The 12,733-nt window shown below is 38.4% G+C and overlaps 1 protein-coding gene across 2 annotated transcripts in view; it reads right to left on the bottom strand.

The window, feature by feature from the left end:
• Positions 1 to 2,225: 2,225 nt before the first annotated feature.
• BRD7 (bromodomain containing 7) overlaps positions 2,226 to 12,733 on the bottom strand; it is a 51,645-nt gene continuing 41,137 nt past the window's right edge. For both annotated transcript variants that reach the window (XM_053699555.1, XM_053699556.1), the window contains exons 12-16: positions 11,844 to 11,955; positions 5,167 to 5,281; positions 4,635 to 4,778; positions 3,544 to 3,687; positions 2,226 to 2,363 (exon numbers count right to left, since the gene is read on the bottom strand). In XM_053699555.1, the coding sequence (XP_053555530.1) occupies positions 2,305 to 2,363; positions 3,544 to 3,687; positions 4,635 to 4,778; positions 5,167 to 5,281; positions 11,844 to 11,955 (574 nt within the window). In that variant the 3' untranslated portion in view covers positions 2,226 to 2,304. The remainder of the gene's footprint in view (positions 2,364 to 3,543; positions 3,688 to 4,634; positions 4,779 to 5,166; positions 5,282 to 11,843; positions 11,956 to 12,733) is intronic.

Raw genomic sequence — 12,733 nt, 5'->3', positions numbered from 1 at the left:
AACAATTTTTTAAATATGGGGGGAGGGACGAAAGGAATACCGGGCCTTTCCCATTCTTTATTTACAATGTCCGCCACCCGCTTGGGTATAGGAAAAGCTTCTGGGAGCCCCGGGACCTCTAGGAACTTGTCCATTTTACATAGTTTCTCTGGGATGACCAACTTGTCACAATCATCCAGAGTGGATAATACCTCCTTAAGCAGAATGCGGAGATGTTCCAACTTAAATTTAAACGTAATCACATCAGGTTCAGCTTGTTGAGAAATGTTCCCTGAATCAGTAATTTCTCCCTCAGACAAAACCTCCCTGGCCCCATCAGACTGGTTTAGGGGCCCTTCAGAACCATTATTATCAGCGTCGTCATGCTCTTCAGTATCTAAAACAGAGCAGTCGCGCTTACGCTGATAAGTGTGCATTTTGGCTAAAATGTTTTTGACAGAATTATCCATTACAGCCGTTAATTGTTGCATAGTAAGGAGTATTGGCGCGCTAGATGTACTAGGGGCCTCCTGAGTGGGCAAGACTCGTGTAGACGAAGGAGGGAATGATGCAGTACCATGCTTACTCCCCTCACTTGAGGAATCATCTTGGGCATCATTGTCATTGTCACATAAATCACATTTATTTAAATGAGAAGGAACTCTGGCTTCCCCACATTCAGAACACAGTCTATCTGGTAGTTCAGACATGTTAAACAGGCATAAACTTGATAACAAAGTACAAAAAACGTTTTAAAATAAAACCGTTACTGTCACTTTAAATTTTAAACTGAACACACTTTATTACTGCAATTGCGAAAAAATATGAAGGAATTGTTCAAAATTCACCAAAATTTCACCACAGTGTCTTAAAGCCTTAAAAGTATTGCACACCAAATTTGGAAGCTTTAACCCTTAAAATAACGGAACCGGAGCCGTTTTTAACTTTAACCCCTTACAGTCCCTGGTATCTGCTTTGCTGAGACCCAACCAAGCCCAAAGGGGAATACGATACCAAATGACGCCTTCAGAAAGTCTTTTCTATGTATCAGAGCTCCTCACACATGCGACTGCATGTCATGCCTCTCAAAAACAAGTGCGCAACACCGGCGCGAAAATGAGGCTCTGCCTATGATTTGGGAAAGCCCCTAAGAATAAGGTGTCTAAAACAGTGCCTGCCGATATAATCTTATCAAAATACCCAGATTAAATGATTCCTCAAGGCTAAATATGTGTTAATAATGAATCGATTTAGCCCAGAAAAAGTCTACAGTCTTAATAAGCCCTTGTGAAGCCCTTATTTACTATCTTAATAAACATGGCTTACCGGATCCCATAGGGAAAATGACAGCTTCCAGCATTACATCGTCTTGTTAGAATGTGTCATACCTCAAGCAGCAAGAGACTGCTCACTGTTCCCCCAACTGAAGTTAATTCCTCTCAACAGTCCTGTGTGGAACAGCCATGGATTTTAGTAACGGTTGCTAAAATCATTTTCCTCATACAAACAGAAATCTTCATCTCTTTTCTGTTTCTGAGTAAATAGTACATACCAGCACTATTTTAAAATAACAAACTCTTGATTGAATAATAAAAACTACAGTTAAACACTAAAAAACTCTAAGCCATCTCCGTGGAGATGTTGCCTGTACAACGGCAAAGAGAATGACTGGGGTAGGCGGAGCCTAGGAGGGATCATGTGACCAGCTTTGCTGGGCTCTTTGCCATTTCCTGTTGGGGAAGAGAATATCCCACAAGTAAGGATGACGCCGTGGACCGGACACACCTATGTTGGAGAAAGGGGGAATATGGACAAAAAAAAAAAAAAGTGTCCGACCTGGAAGCCAAGGGTGGTGCATGCAATTAAATGAATGGAAGAAAAGTGACAAAGACTAACTACTGGGTGTGGCTGACCTATCAGACTGTAAATGTCCAAGTGCCAACAATACAGCCAGTCTCAAATATTCAAAAAGTTAGATCTAGAAAAAAAAATTCTTGTACTATTTTAAAGATGACAGAAATGCCTAGCAAAAGTGTTAGAGATAGAGATAAAGTAAACAGCAGCCATAGATCTCTTGAATATTACTGTTATTCTAAAACATCTCAAGACAAATTAACTGTCTATTGCCTTCTGTGCATCTGCACCAGTTTTAAATCAAGGAAAAGTTTATTTTTTTCTAATGAAAGATAAAAGTACTCTCAAACAAGTCACATGCAGTGAAAAGCTATGTAAAGAAACGACAAGGCTTAATAAAAAAAATGCATTTATTTTAACAATGGTTTAGCTGCAAACAAATATACAAGGTCTTTTGGGGGCAAGTTTCTTCTATGTTCCCACCACAGTAGTGTCTCTTGTGGAATTTAATGACTGATTTTCTTGCGTATCTGTTGGAAAGAGAATAACCATTAGTGTTGTTTTACAATACTATAGCAATAGTCATAGCCTATAGCTGGATTAAATGCACAATAAGACCAGATTCTGAAGTAAATTAAATAAATACCAGCATTTGGTATCTAATGTGCATTGTAAAATACACAGCATTACTCCACAATAGAGTATATTCCAATCCATTAGCAGAGCTGTGCAAATTGACATGAAACTTAAATGTTTTCTTTCACGATTCAGACAAAGCATACAATTTTAAACACCTTTACAATATTGCTTAGTTCTCTTGGTATCCTTTGTTGAAAAGCTTACATAGGTAGGCTCAGTGTAGATAAAAATCAATGATTAAAAAAATAAACTGATTTGTTTGATTTAAAGCAGATTTGTTGTTTGGTTTTTTTTTTTATTTAAATAAAATGCTTTTTTTTGGAGTAAAATCTATTTAAAGATACTTTCTATTTAGGATACATTATAATCCAAAAAGTTATTCATCCTAAAATAAGGAGTCATTTTTAATGGCTGTATTTTTCTATTTTTGTAAATGAATTCCATTAATCCATTCACAATGTCATGCTCTCCCAGAGGTTTCTGTAAGATTATTTGGGGCATTTAGAAGAGATCACATATCATTGGTTTTGTAGTTATCAAAACTGAATGTGGGTCTTCAGAAATAGCATGCATTGCTGCGGCAAACTAAAATTCCAAATAGAAGTGAATTAAAAGAAAAATCAAATAAATACCAGAAAATGATATGCTCTGTCTGATTTTCAAAAGTTTGAGTTTCATTTTCCTTTAAATTCTGCTATTAACTACATCCTAAAGATGAAAAATTAAAAAAAGGGACATGAAACATTTTTCTTTCATGATTTAGAGAATAACATTTTAAACAACATTCCAATTTAATTATATTATCTAATATGTTTCATTCTTTAGGTGTCCTTTGTTAAATAGCAATTCACATGGGCGAGCCAATAATGAGGCATTTATGTGCAGCCACCAATCAGCAGCTACTGAGCCTATTTAGATATGCTTTTCAACAAAAGATACCAAGAGAATGAAGCAAATTAGAGAACAAAAGTTAATAGGAAAGCTGATTAAAATTGCATGTTCTTTCTGAATCATGAAAGAAAAAAAATGTGGGTTTTATATCCCTTTAATTGCAGCTATAGTAAATCATACCTGCGGTTAAATTTACCACTGATTCGTCTGCTTCCATAAAAGGGAGCGAGATCCCCATAGCCTTCCTGAGACCTGGAATGCTCACTATGTCACCTGGCTGCACTTTCTGAGCTAAATTCTTCAAGTTCTCGTTCACCTTCTCAGCTAAAAGGACAAAAACAAGAGGTTAAACATAATAATTGTCATAGAAGATAAGGTGTTTTCAAAAAACACACTTTCTGTTGAGAGCCCCAAAAATAATTTTGAGGTGAATTTTTTTTTTTTTAAAACCAACAAAACAAGACAAGATTTTATTTTCTTTAAAGCTACTATATTCAATGTCAAACAAACAGTGTCACTGCATTTAGCTTTCACTTTGTTTCTGTTTCCTGAATAAACCAATGTTTTCTTGTCATACTTGCAGAGCAAGTGTCCCTCTCCATAAGTAAAGCAGTGGATGGGTTCCTTATCAGTCACTAAAGATTAGTAGAAAGTACAAATCTAACACTGCAGTACTACTTTAAAATTTAAACAACAACTTGTACTTCAAATGGACAAGAAACCCAACCATTTTCTTTGTCGATTCAGATAGATTACACAATATTAAACAATTTTCCAATTTGCTTCTATTATCTAATTTGTTTTATTCTCTTGGTATCCTTTGTTAAACGATCAGTAATGGACTACTGAGAGCTCGCTGAAAGCCAATGATAAGAGGCATATATGTACAGCCACCAATCAGAAGCTCCAGAGCCTACCTCAGGTATACTGTTCAACTAAGGATATAAAGAGAACAAAGCACAGATTCTAGAGATGAATTGGAAAGTTATTTAAAAATGACACGCTCTATCTGAATCATGAAAGAAAGAAAAAAATTGTTTCAGGTCCCTTTAATTTTTTTTTTAAACTGTGTAAATGTTGCTCCTTCATATGATAGAATGCAAGTACAAATGTCTCTGTAAAGTCAAATAGGTTTTCTCCATCAAAAACGAGCAACGGTTATAAATCCTCCCATAAAAAAAATTGTACTGGTGAATTGAATAAATCTTGCATTATAAAATAGCTTATTACTTACAAGAGAGTTTAGAACAGGAAACAGATATAAAACATACCAATATGGAATTCCTTGGCAGATGGAGCAAGCAGGCAAACCATGTTAGGAGGGGGTTTGGTACTTAAGCGTTCATTCTGGACCTCCTGCAGCTCCCGCAAAAGCTTTGTAGTTTCATCCAGTTTTTTCTGGAATTGTTCCGCTTCTGCAACAATAGAAATGCATGGTAACGCTCGGCATGGGGGACACAAAACAACACAATTTATACTTCTACAACAAATCAGAGGAAAATTGCAGTAGGATGCTGCTAATTTACCCATATTTGACTATGAGGCCACAGATCAAAACCATTTCAGTAGTAATAGTGCTTTTAAATGAAAGAAATCAGCCTATACTAGTTTTTTTATCCCAATATTATGAATGGCTTTTAGTTACATGTCCACATTAAAAAGTCTAAATATTAAACATTTTATTAGAAGTAACCTTTATTCATTTGGGAACTAGATAGACAGGTTACTGTGAAATTAAAATGTAAGACTTATTTTTTCATACAGATGGTCTGCATCAATCATAATACAATAAACAAAACTCACCTTCTGAGTTAAATGTCTCTTCAAATATTCCCAGGCCAAGAACAGAACTCAAAGCAGCAAACTGGTCAGTTGTGGATGCAGAGTCTGTTTTCCCTGAACTCTCAACTTCTGCCACCTTAAACAACAAACCAGTAACTATTAATCACTACCTTTCTATTCATACCCTAAATGGGTATATAAAATAACAAAAAATAGGAATTTAATACTAAAAAAATGGGAGGAAATTAAAAAAAAATACCTCCAAATAAATTCATTATGTTGTCCTGATTTTAGCAACACCCCATGTTTGTTTCCAAGTAATTTAAAACAAATATAGGCCAAATACTACAATGAGTGAATTATTGGTTTAACTGTAAAATTTGCCATGCTTTGACTAAACTAATATTTGTAGAATTTAGACACCCCATGGAATTTATTTAGAGGTATTTTGACACATTTAACCCCTTTTATCACCAGGAGAAGAAAATAAAATTTAGAGGGTAAAAACACACACACAAAACACTTAATATTATAAAAAAATATAGACTTTATTAAAAAGAAAATTTATGCTTACCTGATAAATGTATCTATTTCCGGATATGGTGAGTCCACGACGTCATCAATTACTAGTGGGTGGCAAAGAGCACCACAGCAAAGCTGTTAAGTGTCACTCCCCTACCCATAATCCCCAGTCATTCGACTGAAGGGAAATGGAAAAAAGGAATGACACAAAGGTGTAGAGGTGCCTGAGGTTTAGTAAAAAAAATAAGTCTTAAAAAACAAAGTGGGGTCGTGGACTCACCATATCCGGAAATACATTTTTTTTTTATCAGGTAAGCATAAATTTTGTTTTCTTTCCTAAGATATGGTGAGTCCACGACATCATCAATTACTAGTGGGAACCAATACCCAAGCAAGAGGACACAGATGACTAGGGAGGGATAACAAGACAGGCAGACCTAAATAGAAGGCACCATCACTTGAAGAACCTTTCTCCCAAAAGAGACCTCAGCCAAGGAAAAAGTATCAAATTTGTAAAATTTGGAAAAAGTATGCAGAGAGGACCAAGTTGAAGCCTTGCAAATCTGTTCCACAGAAGCTTCATTTTTGAAAGCCCAAGAAGATGAGACCTAGTGGCATGAGCTGTCATTCTCTCAGGAGCCTGCTGTCCAGCAGTCTCATAAGCAAAACGGATCATACTTCTCAACCAGAGAGAAAGCAGTAGCTTTCTGACCTTTATGCTTTCCAGCGAAACAAACAAACAGGGCAGAAGACTGACAAAAATCCTTAGTCGTCTGTAGGCAGAATTTTAGAGCATGCACAACATCCAGGTTGTGCAACAAACATTCCTTATGTATGAGAAGAAGGATTAGGACATGGACATAGAGAAGGAACAACAATTTCCTGATTAACATTTTTGTGCGAAAGCACTTTAGAAAGAAAACCCAACTTAGCACGAAGAACCGCCTTATCAGCACAGAAGATAAGATAAGGTGAATCACACTGCAAAGCCGAGAGTTCCGAGACAATCCGAGCAGAAGAAATAGCAGTAAGAAACAAAACCTTCAGAGATAACAACTTAATATCTACGGAATGCAATGGCTCAAACGGAGCCTGCTGCAAAACTTTAAAAACAAGGTTAAAGGGACAGTCAACACCAGAATTTTTGTTGTTTAAAAAGATAGATAATCCCTTTATTACCCATTCCCCAGTTTTGCAAAACCAACACAGTTATAATAATACACTTTTTACTTCTGTGACTAACTGGTATCTAAGCATCTTCTGACCGCCCCTAATCACATGACTTTTAGCTATTTATTGACTTGTATTTTAGCCAATTAGTGCAGTATCTGCCACTAGCCACGAGCGTGATCACAATGCTATCTATATGGCCTACATGAGCTTGCTCTCCCCTGCTGTGAAAAGTAAATAAAATAGAGGCGGCCTTCAAGGGCTTAGAAATTATCATATGAGCCTTCCTAGGTTTGCTTTCAACTAGAATACCAAGAGAACAAAGCAAAATTGTTGATAAAAGTAAATTGGAAAGTTGTTTAAAATGACATGCCCTATTTGAAAAATGAAAGTTTTTTTTGGACTTGACTATCCCTTTAAGGCTCCAAGGAGGCGCAACAGACTTAAACACAGGCCTGATTCTTACCAAAGCCTGCCAAAAGGAATGAACATCTGGTACATCCGCCAGACGCTTGTGTAACAAAATAGATAAAGCAGAAATCTGACCCTTCAGAGAACTGACTGACAATCTCTTCTCCAGACCTTCTTGGAGAAAAGAAAAAATCCTAGGAATCCTAACCCTACTCCAAGAGTAGCCTTTGGATTCACACCAATAAAAGGTATTTACGCCATACCTTATGGTAAATCATTCTAGTAAAAGGCTTGTGAGCCTCAATGACCGAAAAACTACGCTTAGAATCAATCTCCAAGCAGTCAGCTTCAGAGAAACGAGATTTGGATGAAGGAACAGACCCTGAGTGAGAAGGTCCTTCCTCAGAGGCAGCCTCCAAGGTGGAAGAGATTACATTTTCACCAGGTCTGCATACCAGATCCTGCGAGGCCACGCAGGAGCTATTAGAATTACCGACACTCTCTCCTGTTTGATACGAGCAATGACTTGTGGAAGGAGAGCAAACGGAGGAAACAGATATGTCAGACTGAAATCCCAAGCAACCGCCAGAGCATCTATTAGGGAGGCCTGCGGATCCCTTTACCTTGAAACGTACCTTGGAAGCTTGGCCTTCTGCCAAGACTCTATTAGATCCAATTCCGGCATCCCCCACTTGAGGGATAACCTGGAGAACACCTCCGGATGGAGAGCCCACTCCTCTGGGTTAAATGTCTGTCTGCTCAAGAAATCCGTTTCCCAGTTGTCCACACCTGGAATGTGGATGGCAGAGAGACAGCAATTGTGAGCTTCTGCCCACTGAATAATCCGAGCCACCTCCTTCATGGCTAAGGAACTCTGAGTTCCTCCCTGGTGGTTGATGTAAGCCACTGACGTGATATTGTCGGACTGGAACCTGATAAACTGGGCTAAGGACAATTTAGGCCAAGCCAGCAGAGCATTGTAAATCGCTCTCGACTCCAATATATTTATGGGGAGAGCAGACTCCTCCCGATTCCATAGTCCCTGCACCTTTAACAAGTCCCAGACTACTCCCCAACCCAGCAGACTGGTATCCGTGGTTACATTCACCCAGGAAGGTCTCTGGAAGCAGGTGCCCCGAGACAGATGCTCCTAAGAGAGCATCTTGTCGACTGATCTAGATCTATTCTCTGAGACAGATCAGAATGGTCCTCGTTCCACTGCATGAGCATGCATAATTGCAGAGCTCTCAAATGGAATCGAGCAAAGGGAATGATGTCCATAGAAGAGACTATCAGACCAATTACCTCCATACATTGAGCCACTGATGGCCGAACAGTAGTCTGCAGAGAGGCAATAGGAGAGAATTTTGGATTTTCTGACCTCCGTCAGAAAATTTTTCATAGATAGGGAATCTATTATGGTCCCTAAGAAAACCATCCTTGTAGCTAGAACAAGGGAACTCTTTTCCAGATTCACTTTCTATCTGTGGGAATCTAGAAAACACAACAAGGTCTCTGTATGAGAGTTTGCTTGTTGAAAAGATGGTGCCTGAACCAATATGCTGTCCAGGTGTGGCGTTACTGCAATTCCCCAATACCTTATTACTGTCAAGAGAGCCCCCAGAACCTTTGAGAAAATTCTGGGAGCTGTGGCAAGGCCAAAAGGAAGAGCCACAAACTGAAAATGTGTGTCTAGAAAGGCAAATCTCAGGAACCTGTGACGATACCTGTGAATGGGAACATGAAGATACTCATCCTTCAGGTCAATGGTCGTCATGAACTGACCCTCTTGTACCAAGGGAAGAATGGACCGAATGGTCTCCATTTTGAAGGATGGTATCCTGAGAAACTTGGTTTAGACACTTTAGGTCTAGAATAGGATGAATAGTTCCCTCTTTTTTGGGAACCACAAACACATTTTTTTTTAAAACAGGAGACGGGGAAAACCATATCCCTGGCTTTTCCCATTCCTGCGCAATAATTTCCGTTGCACGGTCTGGAACAGGAAACACTTCTACGGAGGAAGAAGCATCAAAGAATTCATTCAGTTTACTTGATTTTTTAGGGTTGACAGCAACAGGTGGGTCGGAGTCGTCCAAAGTAGCCAAAACCTCCTTTAATACACGAAGGTGTTCAAGCTTAATCTGAAGGATACTACTTCAGCATCAGATGAAGGAATTAAACTGTTCGAATCTGAGATTTCACCCTCAGAGGCTACCAACGTATCCCGCTCCTCCGACTCATGAGGAAGGGCAACCCGAGTAGCAGACAATGGAACAGAAACCTTACTTTCTGACTCTCTAAATTTCCTCTTGCGTTTTAACTTTAACATGGGAAAAGCAGATAATGCTTCAGATACCGCTGAAGATACCTGTGCAGCAATATCTGCAGGCAAATAAACTCCGCTAGGAGATTGAGAGGAACTGAAGGGCACTGTATGTGATGCCATAGAGGCTAGGGACATTTGAGGAGAAAGCTGTGGTATTACCTGAACAGCATCATCCTGAGAGACATTAGGCTCATTAAAAAGTTCATCCTTTGTTTTTTAAGTTTTTTTAATGCATGAGGAGCAAAATTGCATGGGGGCAACAATTTGGGCATCTAAACATAGTAAACATGTATTTAAAAGAGCAGTCTCCTGCTCCAATTCAATATCAGACATTGTAAAATGGCCCCTAAACACTGAATAAGAATTTGTACTGTGTCTTTAAATATCTCAGAGTGATATCATGCTCAGGAAAGACTAGCCCCCAAGGCTGAGGTACTCCTACCTGCCCTCTGGACAACGTTTTAGACAGAGCCCTTTATTTGGAGCTCAGAAAAGTACTCTGGTACAGTCGACACCGCTCCGACTATGAGCAGAGAAGAGGAAGTCACATGATTATTTGAAAACAAAACTGCGCCACAAAGCGCACGCAACTCCGGCATCCAGCCATTCCTCTTAAAGGGACACTGAACCAAAATTTTTTCTTTCCTGATTCACATAGAGCATGCAATTTTAAGCAACTTTCTAATTTACTCCTATTATAAAGTTTTCTTTGTTCTCTTTCTATCTTTATTTGAAAAAGAAGGCATATAAGCTAAGGAGCCAGCAATTTTTGGGTTGAGAACCATAGACAGCACTTGTTTATTGGTGCTGTCCTATCAGCAAAGACAACAAAATGGGCCAGCATCTAAATTGACATTCTTGCTTTTCAAATAAACATACCAAGAGAATGAAGAAAATTTGATAAAAGGAGTAAATTAGAAAGTTGCTTAAAATTGCATGCTCTAACTGAATCACAAGAAAACATTTGGGTTCAGTGTCCCTTTAAGTAAAAGATTTAACTGCTCCAGCTGAGAGGAGAGATTCATAGCCGATCGCACAGCACTAAGGAGCCGGTCTGAGAAACTAAGAGTTCAATCCGCTTCCCAGTTGTCTATTTTGCACTGTCAAAAACACACTGATTTCCTCCATAGTCCTAATAAATAAAAAGACTTAGTCACACCAAAGTTAACCCCTTCATCCAGCAGGAGGAACACTGTCTCTCTAACATACAAATTTAAGTGCCTGCACACTGCCTTACTTAACATCCTTACCAAGGATATTTTCTATGTCCCAGAATATTGCAGCTTTCAGTGCCAGCCCATATAAGACACAAGCACTTACCTGCATTTTAGCCGTCTGGCAGGAGGATAGCTCACAAGGCATGGAAGGACGCCAACTCCTTACAGAGGCTTGTGGAAAAAAAGAAAGAACAAAGTAAACCTACTCTGGCTTTCTATACTAGGGCAGCAACATGTTAGGAAAACGCAGCAAGGCCCACCTTACAAGTTCCTAACTGCTTTAAAGCCACCACTACTCTACTGAAGAGATTGACATGGACTACAGCTATATCCAAAACTTGCTTGTAGCAAAAGAAAACCATTTACAGAGGCAAAGAGAATGACTGAGGATTATGGGTAGGGTAGTGACACTTAAAGGGGCAGTAAACCTACAAAATAATGTTATATAATTCTGCACATAGTGCAGAATTATATAACATTATCTTAGCGCAAAACTTTATGCAACATAATATTGCAGCTGATATTTGATGATAAAAGAGGATTTTTCAGACCACTGCTCTTTGCTCTACTGAACGGGTCTGGTTTTCCCCCTGAGCGCATCTGGGCAGCTGTGCAGAATTATATAACATTATTTTGAAGGTTTACTGCCCCTTTCACAGCTTTGCTGTGGTGCTCTTTGCCTCCTCCTGCTGGCCAGGAGTGATATTCCCACTAGTAATTGATGACGTCGTGGACTCACCATATCTTAGGAAAGAAATAGTTTACTTAAAAAAAAAAAAAAAAAAAACCCACTATTTAAATTAATTTTATACTTTTTTTTTTTTTTACTGTATATGTACACTGGGACAGAAGGGGAGGGGTTTATCATTTTTGACATGTAATCACAGCTCAGGAAAACAGTGTACGGCGCTGGTTGTTAAGGGGTTAAAGAAAAGCAAAAGTGACTAAATATGAAGTAATCACTCTACAAGCCTATCAGAGCACAACTTTGTTGATAAGAAAGGCATTTAGAATGGAACAGACTGGTACAAGTGGTTTGAAGCATTTACCATGTTTAGATCTCTCTGAGCTCTTGAATATTCCCCATCAGTGAAAGCATCAAGAATGCAGTCTGCCATGCCATACGGAGGGTCTTGGGCACTCTCTAAGAAGTCCTGTATGCTAAAGATATAAAATGGGACACTATAAAGTTAAAACTTTCATTTGATTTGAATAGAGCATGCAATATACTTCATTAAAATTAAAACTTTCATTTGATTTGAATAGAGCATGTAATATACTTCTGTCAAATTGTCTTTTATATGCAAACTTTCTGAAGCACCAGCTGCTACTGAGCAAGTCTAAGAGTGTAGTGTATATGTACGCGAGTCTTACTGGCTGATGGTTGTCACATGATACAGGGGGCTGGCAATTTGAACTTAAAGTGAATGTAAAGTTTAATGAGAAAGTGCCCGGTTTTTAAAAATACTTATAAAAACCGGGGCACTTTCGCTCATTAGACTTTACATTTAAGCGTTTTTGTTTACGTTTGTCTTTTTAAATACCTACCTTTTTCAACAGACCGGCAATCCTCCGCCCACAGCTCCTGCTGTACTTAGCATAATGATGACAAATCCGGCTTCCTCCAATCATTGCGTGGCCTCACGAGCTGGACGCCTTGGAGTGAACACAATGTTGGAGGATGCCAGATTTGTCATTGCTGTGCAAAGTACAGCAGGAGCTGTTGATGGAAAATCACCAGTGTGTTGTGATATAGTACAGTTCAGTATATATTAAAATGACTAGTTGATTAAAAAAAAAAAAAAAGTGTTCAAGGTGTTTACTGTACCCAAACATATTATATACTTTTTTTTTTTAATCGCCATTAAATGGACTTTCTATAGATACCATTATTTTCATCATATAATTTACTATAATTTTTTTTTTATAAAATATTATT

The sequence above is a fragment of the Bombina bombina genome, chromosome 1, assembly GCF_027579735.1.
Source record: "Bombina bombina isolate aBomBom1 chromosome 1, aBomBom1.pri, whole genome shotgun sequence".
Taxonomy (NCBI): Eukaryota; Metazoa; Chordata; class Amphibia; order Anura; family Bombinatoridae; genus Bombina; species Bombina bombina.
This window is presented reverse-complemented; position numbering and strand designations above follow the sequence as displayed.